This window comes from Sebastes fasciatus, chromosome 22 (genome assembly GCF_043250625.1).
Source record: "Sebastes fasciatus isolate fSebFas1 chromosome 22, fSebFas1.pri, whole genome shotgun sequence".
NCBI lineage: Eukaryota > Metazoa > Chordata > Actinopteri > Perciformes > Sebastidae > Sebastes > Sebastes fasciatus.
This window is the reverse complement of record NC_133816.1, coordinates 22,800,485-22,824,279: the sequence shown is the minus strand read 5'-3', so window position 1 is coordinate 22,824,279 and position 23,795 is coordinate 22,800,485. Positions and strand designations below refer to the sequence as shown.

Sequence of the window (23,795 nt, the reverse complement as noted above, 5' to 3'; positions counted from 1 at the left end):
CCGACGGCCAGTTAGCACGTACGTTCTGCGTCTGTGTGAGAGGAAATAACTCTCCACACCAGCAGAATTCAAAAAGGTAAAACCAGAAGACGGAGGACGGCGGATATATAAGCCGTTGTTATGATACGTACATGTAAAAAGCGGCGTCTCACTCTCACTCACCACTTCACTCCAGATGTTCATGTCGCTGTGAAAATATCCGTGTATTGGAACGATCAGATGAAATGAAGATGAAAAATTGTCTTGACATTCTTTTCCTCACGTCCGTTTCTGTTCTCATGCTCTGATTCGTTTAAGCTGAACAGCCAATCAGAGTGATTTCTCTCACTGACGAGCTCCGCCGCCAGTTCAACATGCTGAATCGTCTGAAAAAACTCCACCACGGGCCGACTAAAGCCGACGGTGCAGGACAGAAACTAGGCCGAGAGACGCTCACCGACGGCCGACTGTCGGTTCGATGTGTCAGGACCTTTAGATCCAGACGTGCGATGACTAAAATCCTTCATCCGTGACGGAGTTAAAACCACAAAGATCTAAAAAAGTGTTGTAAAAATGTGGCTTAAAACTGGATAAAAAACAATTTATGACAGTTTCTGGCTGACAGCCACAACGCTGCCGCATTCACAGAGAGGATATGACGTCATCGACAGGCCACCGAATGATTACCTTGATTAAAATTACAGATTTCTCTGGTTTGAAAATTGTTGGAAATATTAACTTTCCAATTTCCAACTGTTGGATGGATGAATGATTGCCGGTGTGTTCTGACATCCTAACCTCGGTCTCCTCGGTGTGTGTTTGTGTTTCACAGCGAGGAAGGCTACATCCCAAGTAACTATATAACAGAGAAGACATCCGGAAACCTGGTGCAGTTTGTGTGAGTTTGTTAATCATTCATTACGATAACGTTACAGTACTTCTACAGTTGATGTATAACAGCTGTTTACTCACAGAGTTTATGGGTTATCCAAATCTACAAGGGGTCTCAAGCACACTTTCTGCAGACGTAGGGCATGTCAAATTACCAATAAGTTACATATAATTTGCATTTTTATAGCACAAACGTACCATATTTCTTCAAAGACATGTAGTTTTCCTGTATTTTGCTCACAGATTGGTGATTCTGTTCTGCAGATTTATAATTTCTCACAGCCCATAGGATAGAATAAAGTTTCATTACAATAAAAACAGATCATATTCTTTAAGATATTTTATTGTGATGTTTATTTATTTGTTTGTTCCAGTTGGTACAGTAAACAAGTCAACAGGAACCAGGCAGAGGAGCTGCTGAGGAAAGAGGTGAATAACGTATAATTACTTCTTTAACACTTCATTCCCTCCCTGTGTTCTTCATTGTTTCTGTCTTCCTTTAATCGCTCTTTGACTCCCTCTACTTGTCACAGGACACACTGCACCTCTAATGTTTTATTTACGTCCTCTTATGATGCAAAACTATCCAAAACGAAGCTGCTGAGAAGGTTCAGAAAGAGTACTCTGGTGACGTCGAGGTAAAAGGTCTAAGTCTGGCCGAGGACCTTTGTTGCGTCCACCTCCTCCCTCTTTACCAGTTAACACTCTAATAAAAAACTTAAAATCACAATCACAGCTTAAAAAGGACATGCATATTAATGTTGTGTCTCTGTGTCCCCGCAGGACAAAGAAGGATCCTTCATCGTCAGAGACTCCAGCACTCCAGGAGCCTACACCGTCTCTCTCTACGCCAAGTCTGCTGCAGGGTAAACACACTCCGTCCAATCTTCTCATTTCTCTGCTTTGTGCCTCCTCGTCTCCATCTTGAAGGATGTCTCCATTCCTAAAATGCATCTCGAGGAGGGAGGAGGAGGAGGAGGCACAGGTGTACCCTTTGCTGAAGTCTTTTCTCCACTTGTGACGTATTAAAGAGGCGCAACACGTCGTATTTAATTGACGTAATTGACGTAATTGACTTTAAAATGACGGCTTTGAAGCACGGATGTCTCAATTAAGTGTAAAATCAATTGCTCATAAACTCGGCCAGGTTGCGGTTAAGAGAGAGTCAGAGGTACCTTACGTTTTTTTTCCCTTACTATGGTTGCTAAGGTCTTTTGTACAATGGTTTAAGGAATTCCTTAAAGGTCCCATATTGTAAAAAGTCAGATTTTCATGTTTTATATATTATAAAGCAGGTTTAAGTTCTATATATAAATACTGTAAAACTATCAAAACTCTCAATATACGGAGAAATACACACAGCCCGTATTCAGAAACTGTGCGTTTGAAACAAGCCGTTAGGATTTCTGTCAATTTGTGATGTCACAAATATACAATTTTATAGATCATCACACGGTTTTAAACGTAAACATTCTAAATGTGTCCCAGTTTGTTTACCTGTTGCAGTGTATGTGAAAAACATCAGCTGACAGAAAGTAAACATGGAACCAAGCTGTTGCCTAGCAACGCAATTCCGTTGAAATGCACTAAAACGGAGCGTTTCAGACAGAGGGGTGAATACAGGTATCTTCAAACAGACGGTGTGAGGAAAATAAAGTTGTTTTTTTAACATTACAGCATGTAAACATGTTCTAGCAGAAACATAGAATACAAGTATGAACCTGGAAATGAGCACGATATGGGACCTTTAAGTACAAGACCAAGATGAGGAGAAAACCTTAAATACTTAAGTGAACATTTTAAAGAAACCTTAACACGGACTTTAAGGAAAATCTTAACTTTAACTGTACAGAAATGAATGGGAACCAATGGCTGCCTGGAACAAAAAATAAAGCTGAAACACAGCAACAAGATTTGCAAAAAGTACAGTAAAGAATATTTAAGTTTGTAATAAATGGACTATAGATGCTCTCCACATCCTCAAATACGCCTTTTTCTGCCATTGAATTCAATTAAATTCAGCTGTTGTTGTTGTTGTGTGTTTGTAGAGACGGGGTAGCAGCTATCAAACATTACCACATCAAGGAGACACAAGGCTCGCCTCAACAGTTCTACCTGGCTGAGAAGCACCTGTTCAGCTCCATCCCCGACCTCATCGAGTACCACAAACACAACGCAGCAGGTAAACAACAAATGATCTACGAGGAGTAGAAAAAGAAAGTGTTGTCTCCAGTTATGTAAAATAAATCTAATTCGTCTACATCTCAGGTCTCGTTGCCAGGTTGAGGTACCCTGTAGGGAAACAGGACAAGTCTGCTCCGTCCACCGCCGGCTTCAGTTACGGTGAGTCCCGCTCACTTTGTGAACGTTTATTTATCCGTGAACGCACCTCTCTGTCTTTTTCTTACCTTCTCGTTCCCTCCCTCCTTCCCTCCCTCCCTCCCTCGTTCCCTCCAGAGAAGTGGGAGATCAACCCCAGCGAGCTGACCTTCATGAAGGAGCTGGGCAGCGGTCAGTTCGGTCTGGTGAGGCTCGGCAAGTGGAGGGCTCGGCACCGAGTCGCCATCAAGGCCATCAGAGAGGGAGCCATGTACGAGGAGGACTTCATCGAGGAGGCTAAAGTCATGATGTAAGGAGGGAGGATGGAGGATCAGGTTTATGGTGTTCTGAAAGGATAATAAAGGTGGAGAAGGTTATACACACATATACGCCTAGAGATTAGTCTCTGCATTAAAAGACAATGACCCCAAGTGGCATATCTACCTTTGACATCTGTTGCCATCTAGTGGAGACTAGTGGGAACTGCAACAACATGCAATGATCCTCCCGTCCTCTGAACTACGGCGGCCTGTAACTGACAGAAATCACATTCATGTCAAAGACACATTTCCTCAATGTAAGGGCACGGGAAAAATTAACTCTGGCGAATATTTGCCTCCTGTTAACTTCCATTCTGTACGAGCAAAGGGGTGAAGTAAATTCACATCTTGTGAGTTGAACATTGGTAAACTTTGACCAGCGAAGTCGCAGCCTCAACCAATAGCAAAGATGTGTGCGTGATCCTTTCCCCCGAAAGGGAGCTCGGCCGGTCTGGTCTACGCTTCAGTTTGTAACAACTAGTTTTAAATAGTTGTTCAGGAGGTTCAGAAGTTTTACTAGTAAACAAGTATTCATTAACTTACCATTTGATTCTCATGGTGTGTGTCCACAGGCTCCGTGCTTTCCACGCCCCCCATTCATTGTCTATGTAAGCAGCCGCGCAATGCATTTTGGTGGCGTGGCGTTGCGATGCGAGAGACTAGGCGTCACGAAAAAATGTAGTTTGGCTCCGTGAGGCAGCTGTAAATAAAAACTAAAGCAAGATGAAAGAAAATAGACTAAAGAGTGATACGCTTCAGGTTTCAGCAAGTTAAATGCAGGTCATTATGTGGCGGCTGTGTTCATTAAAACTCATCCATCAGAGTGAACTTCTACCTGTCCATCGCCTCCCTGTCTATAACGTGTGTGTGTTTTCTCCAGGAGACTGTCTCACCCTAAGCTGGTGCAGCTGTACGGAGTCTGCAGCCAGCAGAAGCCCATCTACATCGTCACGGAGTTCATGGAGCACGGCTGCCTGCTGAACTTCCTCAGGCAGCGGCGGGGCAGCTTCAGCCTGGGGTCCTTGCTGAGCATCTGCCTGGACGTCTGCGAGGGCATGGAGCACCTGGAGGCCAACGGCTTCATCCACAGAGACCTGGTAACTGCAGGACGCTCTCATATTACAGTTCAGGGTTCTGGGTTTTCATCCTGACTGGTTTCTATTGACACTTTTACACCACAGGAACTTCTTATCCCAGAATCTGATTAATAAACTACACTGTGGCTGGTTTTCACAGCTGCTTTGACTCCTCGTAGAACTCGTTAACAAACCGTGTCCCGTCCTAAAACACAACGCAATCAATTCAAAACAGTGGACTGATCTCCCTCCAGATATTAGAGTAAATGTTGTCTCGGCAGGTTTCTCATACCTCTTTCCTCGCCACTCTGCTGCTCTGTAGCCGGCCTGTGAGCGTCACTGGCCGGCTGGCGAGCGAACTACTCAAAAACTGTCAATATTTAAAATCTACACAGTTGATTTCTCGCCTCAAAAACGTTCAGAAGTGAATTTAGTGATGAAATAGCTACAAAAAATGTCAAAAAACTAGTTGTTTTTGCTGTTGTTGTTGTTGTAAACATAGCCTGTACCGGTCCATCGCTTTGCATTGTAGAATACAGCAGGCGAGGTAGACTGGTTTGAGGTATTTTTACTGTAGATTTTGCTTTTGTTTGCATACTACATGCTACATTTTGGCCTTATCAGTACATACTACTACTATAATATGAGGTTTCTAATATGACTGTTTGTGTTCCTCTGCAGGCGGCCAGGAACTGTCTGGTGAACGACTCTCTGGTGGTGAAGGTGTCTGACTTTGGCATGACCAGGTACAAATTTATTATTGTTTATTCATCCGTCCTCTTTTTAGAGTGACCTAAAACAAGGTTTGCACTTCCTGTCCCATTTAAATGTGTGTTTCGTAGATACGTGTTAGACGACCAGTACACCAGCTCATCAGGTGCCAAGTTTCCAGTGAAGTGGTCGCCTCCCGAAGTCTTTAACTTCTGCAAATACAGCAGCAAATCAGACGTCTGGTCCTACGGTACGCACACTTTAACGTCAATAAATCATCAAGTATACACATCACATCCAAGCAGCCTCTTTTTTAAAAATATATTTGACCATTTATTAATTACAATAAAGCTCCACCGTTTGTGTGTCCAGGTGTGTTGATGTGGGAGGTTTTCACCGAGGGTCGCATGCCGTTCGAACAGAGTCAGAACCACGAGGTGGTTACCTTGGTAACCAAGGGTCTCCGCCTCTACAGGCCCAAACTGGCCACGCCCGCCATCTATGACATCATGGAGCTCAGTTGGCACGAGGTGAGAGCCGTGAGAAGCAATGTGTTTCTGTGTTTTTATTCTAAACATACTGGATGAAGTACCGTATATAATACCGTAGTAAGTATGGTACCCAAACACAATTTAATAATTATTATATATTATATAATAACATTTATCACGATAAAATGTTTAATTTCAGAAAATTTATTTCGCAAAAAAAATTATTTCAGAAAATTTATCACGATAAAATGTTTAATTTCAGATTTTTTTCACAATAAAATGTTTCATTTCTAAAATAATTTTTTTTGCGTAATAAATTTTCTGAAATGAAACATTTATTTTGAAAGAAAATCTGAAATGAAACATTTTATCGTGATAAATTACGCAAAAAAAATTATTTAAGAAAATTTATTACGATAAAATTTTTCATTTCAGATTTTTTTTCACAATAGAATATTTAATTTCAGAAAATCTATCACAATAAAATATTCAATTTCAGAAAATTTATCACAATAAAATGTTTAATTTCAGACATTTTTCCACAGTAAATGTTTCATTTCAGAATTTTTTTCATAACAAAATGTTCCACTTCAGAAATTTTCCACAATAAAATGTTTCATTTCAGAATTTTTTTCACAATAAAATGTTTCATTTCAGAATTTTTTTCACAATAAAATGTTTCATTTCAGAATCTTTTTCACAATAAAATGTTTCATTTTAGGAAAATGTATCACAATTTTTCATTTCAGAAATTTATCACGATAAAATTCAAAATTTATACCGCGCGATAGACACTTCATAAGTAGCAATAAGAAAATTGTTCGATAGTTTCACATAAATGCAATAAATGCAAAATGTTCCTCCTCTGCTGCATTTATAAACGGTTGCGTTCAGGGACCGCTTGAAATAATTACATCTGAATTTATGGTTTTTCTTCTCTGTTCCAGAGACCAGATGAGCGTCCGTCGTTCTCTATGCTCTGCCTCATGATCTACGACGCCCTGGAGGGTGACACTCCTCCCCCAAACTGATCAAATAACCAATCAGGTGCTTCCACCATCCCCACGTCATGTTGGCCCCTAGCTCCCGCTCCGTGGTAACCTGCCATTCCTCAGGGTGTTACGGCAGTTATCATCTAAAGTACACCACGATGACTATATGGACAACATGCTGTAATGGTGATTACGGTGTCTGGAACTGACCAATCAGATGGAGAGGATGGACCAATCATCATCCACCAATCACGTTTGTTTATCCAACCAAGTCACCGGTACGGCTCACAACCCAGACCTTAAACTGAAGCTGCGTCCACAACATGTTGGATTCGTTTTAGGACGACAACTGAACATGAACTGATGGACACATCAGCTCAGTACTTTTCAAACAAATGTTTCTGTGGATCCGCCTCGCTGCTTCGTTTCCTCCCAGTCAAACATGAAGTCTTTTAGTCAGAGATCTGTCAGTGTTAAAGAGAACGGTGTCAGCTAACAAACGTAGAACAACACACAATATCAAGCTTCATTTTCCTTCCAGAAAGGACTCGGTTGTGACTCGTTTCTTTGTTTCATTCCACTTTAGTCCAATGACTAATTTAGCCGCAGTGCAAATCTTCTTATATGTAACTTCAGTTACATCCAGCACATGAATATTAATAGTACTGCACCATCTTAGATTTGCTATATAAAGTGTCTGAGGGCTGAATTCACAAAGAATGGGTTGCTGCTGCCGCTGTTGTCACCATGAATTAATGTGCATCATTTGCAACCGTCACAAGGTCCAAGTCACGCCGATAAAGTTTCGCAGCTTTTGAGTCCAACTCATATTTTCATATTTAAACACGACAGAGAGGAATCATATTTGGGATTTAATATCCCAGTCCGTCAGTGCTGTTGGTGTTTTCAAACGCATACCTTCAGACTGTATAATAATAATAATTTGTATTTATGGAGCACTTTTCAAGCTATAAGCACAAAGTGCTTTCCAAGTTGAGGAAATTCAAAAACATGAGCGATACTCGGGACAAAAGCAAGAGGTAAAATATTTATCGGATCGGATATCAGGCCGATACTGAATCAATGGGGTCGATCCATTCAACTCAATTCTATGTTTAAATACTATATCTGTTATTCACTGCTATTTTAATTTCCGTTTAAGTTTTGACTAATTTGTCGCTGCAATAAAAAAGGTTTACACTTGAATTATAATTCCTGCAAATTTTGAGGATTTTGTTACCAAGTTGCTGGTGCATGATTTATCATTTTAATAATAAAGAACAATTAAATAAAAATACATTTCTGTATTTATTGGTCACTTTTTGCTTTACAAAGTTAGGAAAGTGATGTTTAAGTCAAGTCTGATGTTGTCTTACACATAACAGAATGATCCCAGTCACTTCCACACAGTGAGTAATACAGCTTATTAATTAAACACTGGTATTGGATCGGTACTCGGTATCAGCCGATACCCGAAGCCCAGGTATCGCTATCAGCATCGGGACTGAAAAAGTCGGATTGATGCATCCTTAATTAAAAGTAGATGGCATGATTTGAAGCGGGAGGAAAGTCTTGGCGCTTCAGTTACCACCAACTCTCTGAAGACACTAATAATTTCACCGTAACGGCGTGTAGCTATTAGTGCCGATCTTTGTGAATTGGACTGTTTTTGTCACAAGGGGCCAATTTGGCACCAAATGTCTGCATATTACGTATTAAAATACATGCAAATAGCACAAGAGCACAGAGACGCTGTTTGCTTGGCAGCGCAGTTACGGGTGCGTTTCACCCTTTGTGGATACTTTGAGAATTACACAATTTTTTTGTGTCTTATTTGCAACCGCAAAATTCGGGCAATCCCTTCGTGAATTTTCGGAGTATCTTAAGTCAGTTTGAAGTGAACTGAGCATCTGGATACGTAAAGGTTCATTAAGACGAATGCATGAGTGAAAGTTAGCACATCCTCTTCTCCATTGTTCTAAACTGCTGAATGAACACTATAATTTAGACTTCCTCCACAAGCTTGTTTGATATTTGAGGAAGTCCGTCTGGTTTCCACTGCAGTAGAAACACCAAGAAACCGTTTAGATGACTTCTGGGAAGCCGGTCCATGAGGTGGTAAGTTCTTCTTTGGAGTTCATTCCCCTGTTTATATGTCATTTCTATTAATTTTAGGAGATTTTTCCTCACATTTGACATTGAAAGTATTCATTTAGCAGAAGCATAGCTGTAATTTTTATATTTACATGAAATAAATGTTTTTTTTACAGTGTGATTAAATATAATGGGCTTCTTAATTATTTTTTTTAATCATTGATTATTAATATATTTGTTCCTGTCAAAATGCTACAGTCATGATCTGAGTCTTGACAGCTTTATTTCTAAACATATTTTAAAAATTCTCCATAAATAATGTTTTTTTAAAAAGAAGAAAAAAAATTGATTTTACTCCGAGATGTTGGCTTCCTTGAATTTTTTAGTATCATACATATCATCATAAATATCATAACTCCCAAGCATATATTTTGACATATTTGAAGTAAACTCATACCAAAATAAATATACAAAACATACACACACAGATATTTCACTTGTTTATTACTGTCAACTTTCTAAAAGTAAAAGAAAATAGACGCAGCATTAGATCAACCATTTAAAAATGTTTATTTGGCTTATTGTTATTATCAGTTTTGGTATCTATTTCTAGCACCCTCATGAAGAACTGATTTGATTTGATGTACTTTATAATGTTTTCCCTGCATTAGATGAATTAGTCTGTTAAATGTAACCACAGTTTAACTACCGTGGGAGGATGTTTAGTCTGTGAATCATTCATCTTGATACTAAGAAGTAACTGACTGTTAGCTAAGCCCCGCCCTCCTTGGTTACTGTTGCTATGCTAGATGTTGAACATTCCATTTGAACATTCCATTCTCGTGCCCCCAGGAGGAACGCCGGGCTTTGGAGCAAATTTCGGTAGTGACCAAACGTTGGAATTACAACATCCGTGTTTGACGATGACGTCACCGAAGACGAGATACCTCCTCCCCCTCGCCGCCTTCCTCTTCCCGTCCATCATTCCCACAGTAACTGAAGTAGTGAAGTCGGTGTCGGACTGCGACCAGTTTCTCCTCGAGGAAACTCCGCCGCAGGTCCCAGGCATCTTGGAGGGCGGGCGGATCCTGAACCAGAATCGCTACAAACCCATTTGCCAGACTTTTGAGAACGAGAGACGGTTCGTGACGCTCTACGACACCCAGAACAAGATTCCAGTGTTTTCTGCGTACAAGTACAGAGGGGGGTTAGGAGGGAGACCCCGAAACAACTGGAAGATAGAACCACAGGTGTGTTCTTCTTAGTCATAACGGCATTTTTACTGTATATTTGATGTTACTCTGTTGTGCTACTCTGCCTACATCAGTAACTTAGACTTTAACCAAAGAACGCATATTGCTAAGAAGTGAAAGTCAATAGTTTGTTGTAACATCAGCTCCCAGCAGCAGAGCTACGCCTTCGCCATTTTGGACTGAAAGCGACTACCGGACGCCAGTAAAACGTCCGCCTACAAAGAACCGTATAAGAGTAAAACTAAATTATTTATATTCTATTGTCAATGTCTCTACTGGAATGGCCTGTGTTGAACATTAAGAGTATTATAGATATACTTACTATTATAACTATTTACCTACTTATTTACTTTATTTATTAAACTTTTTCGCTTCCCAGAGGAGCATAAAGTGAGCGATGGACATAAATGGAAGTTAAAAAAATCCAGCACACAGATTTTGAGAGCAATCTTAAACTTTTTCATGTCAAGGATCCAAAATGGAGTCCAATGGATCACAAAGCATGGATGTAGACGAGATTATATATGTTAGTAAATAGCCTACAAATACATTAAATTCTTTTGATGTCATGCTACTAGCACTACTAGCTACTGGCCGATAGCCGGTTGTTTCGGAACAGAGATGTTAATACATCCACCACGGTACAGGCTTTACAGCTTACAGCCCATGGGTGTATTAGAAGATAATAAAAGTGATGAATTACAGCCAATATATGCATTATTACAGCCGCATACAGCTAGCAGGAAGCTGGCAGAACCGGATATGTCATATGAGTGTACATAGCGGTGCAGTCCCGTGGGTCTGATGCACGTTCATTATGCCGAGGAAAATAACTCTGGATTCAGATATTAGTTAATTTAACCACTTTTAGGACATAATGGTTTAAATCAGGGCTATTTAAGTGTTCCTACTGGGAAATTGATTTACCTAAAAAAAAAATGATCCTCTGATTTACAGTTTCTTTATACATCCAGGGCCACAGACTCATTGGTGTTTTCAGTCCAAAATGGCAGCAGCGCCATCGAGCTGTCAAAAAAGCATCAGGTTTTCACCTCTTTGCTTTAACTCTTGCAGCTTGAGGAGGACGATGACAAGAACATGGTGGTTGGAGACAGAAACAAGACGACCTACAACCACCAGGCTGGAGACTCTGACTACAGACACAACGGAGTGTTTGACAGAGGACATTTATTCCCGAGCTCTCACGCGTTCAACATCTCTGACAAAAGGTCCACCTTCACCCTGACCAACATCGTTCCACAAGCAAGAAAATTCAACCAGGGGAGCTGGAGCAGAATGGAGAAGTGCATCAAATGTGTGATGGACAAGTACTGCGACAACAACAACGGAGTTACCGAAGGCTTGGTGGTGACTGGAGCCCAACCCAGCACCGACAACTTCCTCAAGAACAGGATCAATATTCCCTCCATGCTCTGGTCAGCATTCTGCTGCTACAGCTCCAACATGTCGACGTGGCTGGCGAGCGCTCACTGGGGCGACAACGTCCCACCTAAAGAGAAACATCTGCAGACGAAGACTCTGGAGGAACTCCACCAGGAACTGAGGATCACGGGCTCTGGGTTTAAAGTGTTTCCTGGGACGCAGTGTCCTCTCCACTCTACTGTTACTCAGCTTTACCCTCAAATTAACAACTGCAACTGCCCCCCCTCCATTACACCCACTTCAACATCTGGCCCTCTCCCTACTACATCTGGCTCTTCCCAGTCTACTTCTGGTCCTCTCAATCCAACATCTGGCCCTCCTCAGTCTTCATCTGGCTCTCCCACTTCAACATCTGTCCCTCTCCCTACTACATCTGGCCCTTCCCCGTCTAGTTCTAACCCTACCTCCACATCTGTCCCACCCCAGTCTTCATCTGGCCCTCTCACTTCAACATCTGTCCATCCTACTTCAACATCTGGCTATCCTACTTCAACATCTGCCCCACTCACCTCCACATCTGTCCCTTCCCACTCTACTTCTGGTCCTCTCAATCCAACATCTGACCCTTCTCAGTCTACATCTGGTCCTCCCATTCCAACATCTGGCCCTCCTCAGTCTACATCTGGTCCTCTCACTTCGACATCTGGCCCTACCCCGTCTAGTTCTACAAGTACCTCCACATCTGTCCGTCTCATCTGATTTCTGTCTCCTACCGATTAAGCCTGACGTCTTGCTGTCTGAGAGACGAACTCTCTTGACCTTTTGGCCACAGCAACATTTGGATTCCCATATTTATAAATGGAAATATCATAATAAATTATAGAAACATACTTAACTTAACTTAACCTGTTAAGCCCTATCTCTTGGTAAAAACGCCCAAAATAACTATACCCAAAATGAATCAGGTCTAGCTCCTCAACCATGAGGCTTACATGCATACATCTGGTCTCCTTTGAAAGGTAAGAAGCTAAGAAATATGAATCCATTGTAAGTAAACTTTATTACTATTAAGTCACCTTGAGGAACACCATAGAAAAAGCTATGCTGTGATTTGGTACCAAAAACTTTTGACATTTGGAGATTTCTGCAAATACAAATATATAAATTACAAAATGATATAATATAGTATATAATTAGTGCAACAATAAACTGTTAAATTAACATGAATCATAGCATTACTAATAATTAGTAAACAATAGGGCTGTCAATCGAATAATAGTTAGTTAGTAATAATAGTTAATCACGGTTGATCGCAAATTAATCACATTTTTTATCTGTTCAAAATGTACCTTAAAGGGAGATTTATCAAGTATTTAATACTCTTATCAACATGGGAGTGGACAAATATGCTGCTTTATGCAAATGTATGTCTATATTTATTATTGTAAATCAATTAACAACACAAAACAATAACAGATATTGATCCAGAAACCCTCACAGGTACTGCATTTAGCATAAAACAATATACTCAAATCATAACATGGCAAACTGCAGCCCAACAGGCAACAACAGCTGTCAGTGTGTCAGTGTGCTGACTTGACTATGACTTGCCCCAAACTGCATGTGATTATCATAAAGTGGGCATGTCTGTAAAGGGGAGACTCGTGGGTACCCATAGAACCCATTTACATTCACTGATCTGGAGGTCAGAGGTCAAGGGACCCCTTTGAAAATGGCCTTGACAGTTTTTCCTCGCCAAAACTTAGCGTAAGTTTGGAGCGTTATTTAACCTCCTTCATGACAAGCTACCCGCACTGTAGGGGAGATGGAGTGTGAGGACCTGAAAAATGGTGACGAGAGGTTAACGTCACTCCGCCGTAAAGTGGTATCAGAGCCAATTTTGCAAGTACGAGCACAGTATCGGACCCAATACCTGATACCGGTATCAGTGCATCCCTACAAGCTAGTATGACATGGTTTTCTAGTTTCATATGATACCGGTATCTTCACTCTACCTTTAAAACTGATGGTTATTATACAGTGTTATTATTCTTTAACTTTCTGCAGCTGACTTCCATCAGTGAGTACTTATCATGCTTGTCAACGATCCGTGAGTCTGCTGGCGTCTGCAGCAAAGAGATTTAATGTGATAAAATCTTTATGAACCGCCTGACCTCGATTGACTCCCAGTACAATGAAATGGAGATTTGAACTGGTTTCTCCCAGTAGTTAAGTAATCCTACCCGTCTGCTCTTAGCTGATGCTCCGTTGGTTGTGGAATTTTATCATGTTGAGGAAGTAAAGAATCGTTGAGTATTTAAAGAGCGGGAGGCCACTTCAGAGTTGATCTGAGTTCAGACCGGAGCTTCTCAAACAAGAAAGATCGACTCACTGCAAACACCGACAGGATGGCAAACAGTGAGTATTGATAGATAGATCTGCAGCGATTAATCCATTAGTTGTCAACTATTAAATTAATCGCCGACTATTTTGATAATTGATAAGAGTCATTTTCTAAGAAAAAACAGAAACATTTATCTGATTGCAGCTTCTTAAATGTGAATATTTTCTGGTTTCTTTACTCCTCTGTGAGAGTTAACTGAATATCTTTGAGTTGAGGACAAAAAAGATATTTGAGGATGTCATCTTTGGGAAACACTGATCCACATTTTTCTGACATTTTATAGACCAAACAACTAATCGGTTAATCGAGAAATGAATCGACAGATTAATCGACAATGAAAACAATCGTTAGTTGCAGCCCTATATGTAGTGTGAAGTGGCTGTATGTATGAGTTTTTTTTTTTTTTGTATTTATTATAATTGATGAATGCTACATTGATGTCTATAGGAAACACTGAATTGATTATTTTGAGTTTAAACATCAATATGATTATGTTATTTAATCTGTTATCTTTTATCCCTTTTGGAGAAGAAAGTATAGAAGAATAATTATTATTATAATTATAATACATTTAAAACAAAACAAACAAAAAGATAAAATTTCAATCATTTAATTTAAAAACTCTAAGCAAAATGGGCATTTAAATATTCTGTTGATAAAATCATAATTTTTTTAAAGTATAATAAGAATTATTTTTCTACCCTGTAGTCTCACAATTTATTTCCTCTCCTGAACCGTTTTTAACTTCAATCTGTTTCATCCACATTATAATTCAATGAGGTCTAAATTTATTTTACTTGAAGTCATTTTGTAACTCCAAAAATTAAACTATTACATTGATGTTATTAACATCCTGAATCACGTTCTTAAAAAAAGGCATTTCTTCCTTCTGTCATTTTTAAATTTAGATTTAAAGTTTAAAAAATGTGATGGAGCAAGAATCAGCTATTTAAAAGAGTCTTTTGTCGATCAATATTTAATCTCACACCTAAATATTTCTACAACCAAGTACAAAACAGAAGCAGCAGACATAGCCATCATACAAGGAATGCAAGCTCAGGTAAACTGATACCTCCAATCCCAAGAACAAACCTCCTCAAACGCACAGTAATGTACCGTTAAATAACGGCCATATGACTGGAACTTTATTGCATTTGTAGCCTCTTATTCTTCTTTGAAGAAGTTATGAATGCAATGACTAAATCATAATGTTTATTGTCTGTTCTATACATCTACATATCTGCCTATACTGTATTTGACTGTGCTATTTTAACTGTATGTTTTATGTCTTGTCATTTCTGTGGACCCCAGAAGGGTTAGTGGTCGCCAAGGCGTCAGCTAATGAGGAATCCAGTTAATAAAACACCAATACAACAATAAAAAAAAGTAAATCCACCACCATAATTTGAAATTCAGATTTGTTTTTTAGCCCCAAACCCGTTAAAAATCCGAAGCAGCATCTTATGAGGACATGAGGTTTTATGGGCGTGGAGTCTCAGAGAGAGAACCTTCTCTAATCCATCTCATCAGAGATAATTACTGATAGTTTCAGTATGTAGACAGACGGGATTGTGGATCGGTGAAAATTATACCAGACACCAAACCGCCGTACCAAGAAACTCAACAACTAACTATTTTGATAATCAATCGTTTTTTTTAAAGCAAAAATTAGTTAAAAAATAAAAATCATTTTCTCTGCTTCAAACTTTTTAAATGACGCTGCTTTTCTTTGTCATTTATTGATTTTAAAATTTGGACTTTTGATTGAATGAAATGACATTTAAAGACGTCGTCTTGGGCTCTGGGAAGTTGTAATTTGTTCATCTCTTTTTGACATTTCATAGATTCATTGATTAAAGGTTATATTGATAACATTTTTATGTAGACTAATAATAATAATTATTAAAAAATTACATCTACAGAGCTCTTAGAAAGGTGCGGAATCGCTTTTTAAAAAAAAAACATTTTTTTGACGTGTCCAAAATGAATGTTTTGTTTGTTTTTGTGGAAGATATCCAACGTTTGGTTCCCACTTCTACCAAGGCTTGTGAGAAAATAGTATAACAATGTTGGTATCACGTGTCTCACTCCACTCGACCATAAGGTACGCAGGTTGTGCAATGAACTGGCAACCACTTGTTGTGAAGTGAATGCAATAGAACGGGGTGGGAGAGTGCGACATCTAGTGGCTAAATGTTATCAATAGTACCTTTAATTCTATAATCAAAATGGCAGAGGATAGAATAAATATGCTGAATTCATTGTGATTCTGTTTGTGTTTATATCGTGTTTTTCTGTTGTAGTGATTAAGAAGGTGGACTTCAACTGCTCGTCCAACAACAACGCCCATCGCACCATCGAGATCACAACGAAGCAGCTGATTGTGAGGCGGGGCCAGTCCTTCCTTCTGACCCTGGAAATGGCGCAACCTTTCCATAACCATGACACACTAACCCTCGCCGTGGAGACGGGTACATTACCAAACATTCACACTGTTGAGATGAGCTGAACAGTTGGCTGATGACGATGTGTAAGAATATAAAGAACACCATCTCCCCCATCCCACCCCCTTCCTCTCCAGGTCCTGCTCCATCAGAACAGCGTGGGACCCGGTCTGAGTTTGGTAACCCATCTCCCATGTACGCCAGTGGCGTCAAGGCGATATGGAAGTACAATATCGACAAGAGCGCTAACCTGCAGAGGGGCATCGTGACCCTGTCCGTGACCCCGCCGGCCGACGCTCCAGTGGGGAAGTACTCGCTGTCTGCGAGGACCGGGAGGGACAAGACACCTCTGGGAACGCTGGTGGTGCTCTTCAACCCCTGGTGCTCAGGTAGGTAGCGAATCCCTGAGAAAGAAAATAAAGAATCTGTGACTTTCAATAACTGATATGAAGAACTTCCAAGTAGACGTCTTCATGGATCAACTGAGACCAACTGAACCAAGACAAACATCCAACTGCCAAAGTGCTTTATACTTTTGTGTGTTTGATTGCAGATGACTGGGTGTATCTTCCTGATGAGACGGAAAGACAAGAATATGTGATGAACGAACAGGGAGTTATCTATCGGGGAACGTCAACGTACCTCCGCTCTATGGCCTGGGTCTTTGGACAGGTGAGCGTCCGACTGATGGTAGACTTAATAGGATAGACTATCCTACATTGCTTCAGAGCGTTGGTTGAGCTTGTTCTCAGAAATGAATGATGTCCTGACAAGAAAAAGTACAGCATTTGTCATTTGTTTAAATGCCTAAAACAAAGAATTAAGACTCTTGTATGTGAGAAACAACGGCGAAATTAGTACGGTCTAGATCTGCTCTATATGAAAAGTGTCTTGAGATAACTTCTGATATGATTTGACGCTATATATAAAAATAAATTGAATTGAATAGTACAACTCCTAACTTGTGTCTTCCTGCCTAGTTTGAGGAGGAAATGGTGGACATTTGTCTCAAGATGTTGGACGTCAACCCAAAACACGCCAAAGACCCGGCTGATGACGTCTCTGCTCGCTGTAACCCCATCTATGTCAGCCGAGTCGTCAGCGCCATGGTAGGTTAAAAATGATGACGAGTATGATTTACTTTCAGTTTCATTATTCCATTTCCCAGAATGGAATACTTTTAGTAAGAAAAGTTTGAGTACTTCTTCCAGCAATGGGATATGTGAACCAAATTGCCAGAGTATGTGCTGAAGAAGGGCATCCCTGTGGCAATATAAAAAAAAGTCAAATTGGCGTGCTGTCCTTGTCTTTAGGGATGTCATGATACCAGAAAGTTTGTAGTCTATACCATGACTAGTGAAATTCCATGATTCTCGATACCAATTCGAGTTAAACACTTCTTAATTCCCTCTCTATTATCTATTTTATATTGCTGAGAAAACATCTACTTCAAACTGTATTTATTAAAGCCATTTTACAAGATTACATTTGAACACACCATATACACACCCAATCTTCGCTCCTTTTACTGAATAGAGCCTGAACGCATCATAATATAAATCAATGTCACCTCCTGTGTTGAAATCGGCAGAACGAGAGCTAGTTAGCGTTACCTTTTAGCAGCCGGTTAAAAGGACAATTCTGCACGGAGCTAACAGCTAACGTTAACTAGCTCTCGTCCTGCCAATTTCAACACAGACTTGTTGATGTAATCTCCAGATCAACTGCAACGGTGATCGAGGTGTGTTAGAGGGACGCTGGCATGACGACTACCACGATGGCGTAAGGCCCACCCACTGGAACGGCAGCGTCAGCATCCTTCAGCGCTGGTATCAAAACAACTGCCACCCAGTCAAGTACGGACAGTGCTGGGTGTACGCTGGTGTAATGTGTACAGGTACCGTCCGATGTGCATCACAATGTTGGCATCAAATATCAGGAAAGCTGAGATACTGATCAGTTTTTGTGTTTGTGAATGTTTAAATGTGATTTCAGTGATGCGGTTCCTGGGTATCCCATGTCGGGTTGTCACAAACTTCAACTCAGCTCACGACACAAACAACAGCCTCACTATCGATAAGCACTATGACGACTACGGACTACAAGACTCAAAGAGCCCAGACTCTATCTGGTAAGACCAGCCTCCAGAGAGATGATATCCCAGCAAACAGTCAGACTTATTATTCTGTTTTGTTCCTTTTTGATAGAAACGGTACATAAAATTAAAAGACATTCGTTGGACAAGGCCATTTAGCAGGTCTTGTTTCCAAAGAAAACCAGTTCCATAATTCAGGTTCACCCAAAATATCACTGGATCAGTGAGTATACTGCTTCCCAAACACATTTTCTATCATCCTCGCTAGGGGACGCCGTTAGTCTCAAGTCCTGACCGTACGTTTTCAGAATTTTGACATCGACTTTCTAGCACTTCATAAATCACAAATCATCATAAACACCCTTGAAATTGCCCAAAACAACACCCTAACAACCACTGAGCAACTAAATACTAACACCTAGACAATCATCCGGACCACTTATTGACACCCTATCAATGAGACGACCCTAGCAACCAGAAAGCACCATTAGGTCCCACCTTTGAGAAACGTATCTGTGTAATGCAGGAACTTCCATGTGTGGGTGGAGGGATGGATGAAACGACCAGACCTCCAGAAAGGTGACAGATATGACGGCTGGCAAGTCTTGGATCCCACACCGCAGGAAAAGAGTGGCGGTGAACAAAATTTTGTTTGTTTCTTTCAGAAATAAATGCACTCTGACGATGCACAAATACGTTTTGTAAAAGAACAAAAGAGTGCTTCACAGGATTCGATCCTTGGCACAGCCTTTTTAGAAGTGTTTTTTCTTGCCCCAGGTGTGTACTGCTGTGGTCCAGCCCCGGTCGCTGCCATCCTCCTGGGCGACGCCGACGTACAGAAGTATGACGTGCCATTTGTCTTCTCTGAGGTCAACGCCGACATTGTCAAGTGGATGGTCAGTGCCACTAGATACTATACTTTCAGTCCAAGTTATTCTCTTAATTGAGGTACGAACGAATAATTATTGCGTAGGCAAACATACTAATGAAGTTCTTTATTTATTTTCTTCAGGGCAAAAGGAGAATGCACTCCGACACCGCCTCAGTAGGTCGGAGCATCTCTACCAAGACTGTTGGCTTGAACAGTAGAAGTGATATCACAAACAGCTACAAACACAGAGAAGGTAAGGACTTACTGAGCAGAAGTCCTTCAAATCGAGAGCGCTCAAAAGCGAGAGCGACGTCGCCAACTTTTGGAAGGCAGCAACGCACCCTGTCATGTGACGAGGAACAACCAATCACAGCCAGCAGATATCTTTTCTTTCTGTAAATATCCGTCTACGGTAAATATGTGGAGGAGAAGTTAATCATTTTAGTGCAGGGCTACCCAGAGCTTTGGGACGCCACAACATCCAGATGAAAAATCAGACGCAGAGAAATCGAGCAGTAAAGCTACTGTGAGGGATTTACTTTGCTGGAAATCTATTTATCTTATCATTGACTTTTTTTTAGTTTAGTCAGTGAGGCTTCCTGCTAAATTACCACAACTTCATCATCGCCATCACAGCGCGCAGGTTTTGGTTGCAAAACTTTGGATGAAAGCAGCACGGCTGGCGTTTTCCACACGCTGCCACAGTACTTAAACATAAATTTCCAGATCGCAAACATTAGAAGAAACCAATAAGTACGACGAGTACTACCAAGCAACACCCTAGCAACCATGACAAATCACCCATATTTTCGATCAACATCCAGGCAGCCAACCACTAATGCCTTAACAACCACCCAGGACACCAAAGCAACCATCTAGTAACACCATAGCAGCTACCCAAAACACTACAAGCCTCTATGACCCTATGACCTTGTGATTCTCAGCCCTGATTTAACTGAATGATGGGTATTTTCCCAACAGGCAGTACAAAGGAGAGGGCCGTCTTCAAGCGTGCGTTCACCAGATTGAACTCAAGAGATGCTCAAGAGGATTGTGGAGAGGAGGGGCCGCTAAAGGTGGAGATGAAAATCCAAGAGGTAAAACCCAAGATGCCGAGGGGCAATGTGCAACTATGAATAATGCAAGATGGGAACAAATTCTGCATGATAGAATGAACGTATGTGGCTTGAAGGTATTCTTTTAGATATTTCTAACTCATGTCCTTTTCAAGTCGGCAAGAAGTAGGGCCCGATATCAAACTGATATTAATATCAGCATGCCGATGTTTAGCAGGTATAATGAGGTATGTTCACCATTTGAGATTAGGGTGTTAGCTATGGAGGATGGAACCTGCCAAATTAAAAAGTGAATGAATGAATAAATAAAATGACTCAATAGATAAATAAATAAAAATGCCATTAAAATTTAAATGAACCAAAAATAACATTAAAAATAAATGTAGGCATTAATTCATTGATAAAATGTGACATACATTTATATTTCTGTTTTAATTTGATTCTTATTTATTTATCTTTGTATTACTTCCCCTATCTTTCTACTCTATTTAATTTCCCCTTTTATTATTTATTTTTTTATTAACTTTTAAATATATTTATTTATTTTTGCATTTATTTTTATTTATTTTAAAATGTATTTATTAATTATTAAATTGTATTTATTTATTTATTTATTTATGCATGCATGATTCAGTCTCGGCCAAACGTGATTATATTCCTCAAAGGAAAGTATTGAAAACAGTATTGTTTTGGTACCAAAAGTCAGGCATCATGTCGATACTGGTAATGAAATTTTTCAACAAATAATCAGTTGCAACTTCACAACAGTGAGATTTAATTACGATACATTATCTATACCTACATTATGATCTCAGGGGCAGAGAGGATTGACCGTTCAAAAATCAGATTTTCGTTTTTAAGTGACCTTTTTGTTTTCATTCACCAGGACACCAACATGCAGAGGGGTCAGGACATTACGCTGAAGCTGAAGCTGACCAACAAAGATCGTACCAGTAAGACAATGTCCATTCGTGTCAATGCCCAGCCCATGATGAACAACGGCAAACCAGCATGCAACATCCAGAGCACAGCCCAAGAGAGGATGATACTGCCTGGACAAGGTCTACGGTTATTCTCTTATACTTTGGCTCAATGTTACGCTCCATTACAACCCATTTATTTGAGTTTTGAAGACATTTTCTCAAAACCAAAACAAAAAAAATGGTTATTACAGTTATTATACCAAAGATTATTAATTTTTTTTGTGTCCCACAGATGTGATCCTACCTTTCCAGATCCCATTCTCAGTCTACAGTAAAGCCATGGCGGGCTGTGACAGTATGAAGGTGTCAGCCGTGGCCATTGACAAACACCAAGATGATGACATCTATGAGACTGAGACCGACATCGCCTTGGAGGACCCTCCCATCTCCATGAAGGTCGGCACAATCCTCAGATGTTTATAATGTAAAAACCGCAAGGAAGTGACGAGAGACTAAAACTGATAACTCCAATTTATAACAAGACAGAGTCACTGAGCTCACAAACGGGTTCTGTAAGTACAGAACAGTACAGTACAGCTCTACTCAAAACCACAAATGTCAACCTCATGGTGGCGCTATAGGAAAAGTCAGAAGATCATCAAAGTTATTGCAGTTCAATCTGAGGGGAACATGAATGTCTGAACCAAATTTCAGGCCAATCCATCCAATAGTTGTTGAGATATTTCACACTCTAGATAATGTGGCTATGCGAAGGCATGTATATTCTTGTGTGTGCCATGTAAAGTACATTAATGATGTGCCGTCTGTGTTTTAGGTTCTGGGCGAGGCCCGTCTGAACCGTACCATGACCATGGAGGTGGAATTTAAGAACCCACTCAATGAGACGCTGAGAAACTGCTCTCTGACCGTCATTGGAAGCGGCCTTTTCAAATCAGACCACGTGGAAAGGTTAGTATGTTGTTAAATATACAGTACATGAGCAACCGAGTATAACAACTACCTACAACTGATTTATTTATTTGATTATGATTTCTTGATTTTGATGACACCTTTAAAATGTGTGTTGTCAGCAATTTTCGTGAGCTGGCGCCAAACGCCACGCTGAAGCTGAAGATCATAACGACGCCCTACAGGGCTGGAGTGAAGATCTGGGTGGCCGACTTCGACTGCGACGCCTTCAGGGACGTAAAGGGAAGCTGCATCGTCGACGTCAAACCATGAAGCTCTGACTACACTCCCAACTTCCTGTCCGCCTCGTGATTAAGGCTAAAATAAGCAGGATGTTTATTATATGACTTATTATCATTATGATGTGGTGAAGGGCTTTTTCGACATTTAAAAAGGTACGTCACTTTGGGTTTCTGGGAATATTTTGAAAAACATTTCACTATTTTATGAAATTTTTTTAATCTAATCTAATCAAACTTGAGTCTAACAATTTGATTTCCTTCATTTTTGAGTTTGACTATGTTACGTCCACAAAGTGGAACAATAACTTAACAACAACAACCAAATTAAACAGTCAAAGTGAAGTTAAAAAATTAACAGTTTATTAAAGTACAACTGAAGGTTCACAAATGTGGTGGAGGTAGGGACAATATAGTTGTGCCAAATAATCAAAATTAACAAACCAAAACTAGGCCTAACTAAATCTGTCTTCTTTAAACACAACAAACAAAAGGCTGACTAAGTTATCTACAAACAGTTTACAAAACATACAGGGGTTGGCAACAACCACTAAATCTAGTGTTTCTAGACATGAAAAGAACCTACGTGCAAAAGTGTACAGGGTACCCCAGACTTACCTATGCCCTCTACCTCCTTACCACAAACCTTATCTTTAATTTCCCACTGGAAACAAGTGTCTTCACAATTCAAATACTTCATTACAAATGAGTCAGAGCGAGAGAGAGAGAGCCCAGAGTGTGCCTCTTTTATGTGCAGCCCACGACGGCGATTGGCTGGATAGAATGAGTGTGAGCCACTCAGCAGCTGGCAAACTCTGCACAGGTGGACTCCAATCACCTCCATTAACTCTGGATCCTGGAAGCACCTGCAAGACAAGGAGGAGGGGCAGAACAACACAGGAGAAAAGCTCTGCAGGCCTGTCTGGCCCTGCAGGCACGTAACAGACTACAATTTATATTTTGAATGAAATGATTTTAATGACTTTTCAAACTATATTTTCACAGCACTAGTTCGTATGGAAGTCTTTATATGTTTAGCAGTTTTAGGTCACATTAATTATTTTATTAACTTACAAACTCAAAAGGAAGTCATGTGAGGCTGATAAGAAATGTCTGATGATCTATAGGCATATTTACCTTTAAATATATGAAATATATCTGTAAATTCATGACTGTAATTGTTGAAATATTCAATCTTAGAACATATAAAGAGTTGTTTGGTGGTGGATTTTACATCGGTTTAATAAAAATTTGTTTTCAACCAA

General features: G+C 40.1%; 3 protein-coding genes and 1 long non-coding RNA gene across 8 annotated transcripts in view; 3 read left to right on the top strand and 1 right to left on the bottom strand.

Annotated features, from left to right (window-relative positions):
* The window catches only part of tec (tec protein tyrosine kinase), a 15,681-nt gene extending 7,607 nt beyond the window's left edge, over positions 1–8,074 (top strand). For all 4 annotated transcript variants that reach the window (XM_074624706.1, XM_074624705.1, XM_074624704.1 and 1 more), the window contains 11 exons: positions 812–877; positions 1,245–1,299; positions 1,654–1,736; positions 2,919–3,052; positions 3,139–3,213; positions 3,328–3,499; positions 4,390–4,606; positions 5,267–5,331; positions 5,428–5,546; positions 5,669–5,826; positions 6,735–8,074. In XM_074624706.1, the coding sequence (XP_074480807.1) occupies positions 812–877; positions 1,245–1,299; positions 1,654–1,736; positions 2,919–3,052; positions 3,139–3,213; positions 3,328–3,499; positions 4,390–4,606; positions 5,267–5,331; positions 5,428–5,546; positions 5,669–5,826; positions 6,735–6,818 (1,228 nt within the window). In that variant the 3' untranslated portion in view covers positions 6,819–8,074. The remainder of the gene's footprint in view (positions 1–811; positions 878–1,244; positions 1,300–1,653; positions 1,737–2,918; positions 3,053–3,138; positions 3,214–3,327; positions 3,500–4,389; positions 4,607–5,266; positions 5,332–5,427; positions 5,547–5,668; positions 5,827–6,734) is intronic.
* Positions 3,511–17,452, bottom strand: LOC141761359 (uncharacterized). Of its 2 annotated transcripts, none has more exons than XR_012592553.1 (3): positions 17,000–17,452; positions 16,608–16,761; positions 3,511–3,724 (listed from the first exon to the last, which is right to left on the bottom strand). It is a non-coding gene; the product is annotated as an uncharacterized LOC141761359 (long non-coding RNA). The 2 variants fall into 2 exon arrangements; XR_012592552.1 differs by lacking the exon at positions 3,511–3,724 and adding an exon at positions 13,141–13,349.
* LOC141761228 (uncharacterized) lies at positions 8,361–12,268 on the top strand. The gene is made up of 3 exons (XM_074624557.1): positions 8,361–8,897; positions 9,726–10,123; positions 11,201–12,268. Exons 2-3 carry the CDS (start codon positions 9,797–9,799, stop codon positions 12,266–12,268), a joined length of 1,395 nt encoding a protein of 464 aa, XP_074480658.1. The 5' UTR covers positions 8,361–8,897; positions 9,726–9,796.
* On the top strand, positions 13,492–23,795 carry LOC141761356 (protein-glutamine gamma-glutamyltransferase 2-like). Its single transcript, XM_074624701.1, has 16 exons — positions 13,492–13,927; positions 16,217–16,384; positions 16,495–16,746; positions 16,911–17,029; positions 17,338–17,466; positions 18,077–18,254; positions 18,353–18,488; positions 18,979–19,088; positions 19,230–19,348; positions 19,465–19,576; positions 20,305–20,420; positions 21,286–21,460; positions 21,615–21,778; positions 22,158–22,291; positions 22,414–22,812; positions 23,476–23,795. Exons 1-15 carry the CDS (start codon positions 13,918–13,920, stop codon positions 22,562–22,564), a joined length of 2,073 nt encoding a protein of 690 aa, XP_074480802.1. The 5' UTR covers positions 13,492–13,917; the 3' UTR covers positions 22,565–22,812; positions 23,476–23,795.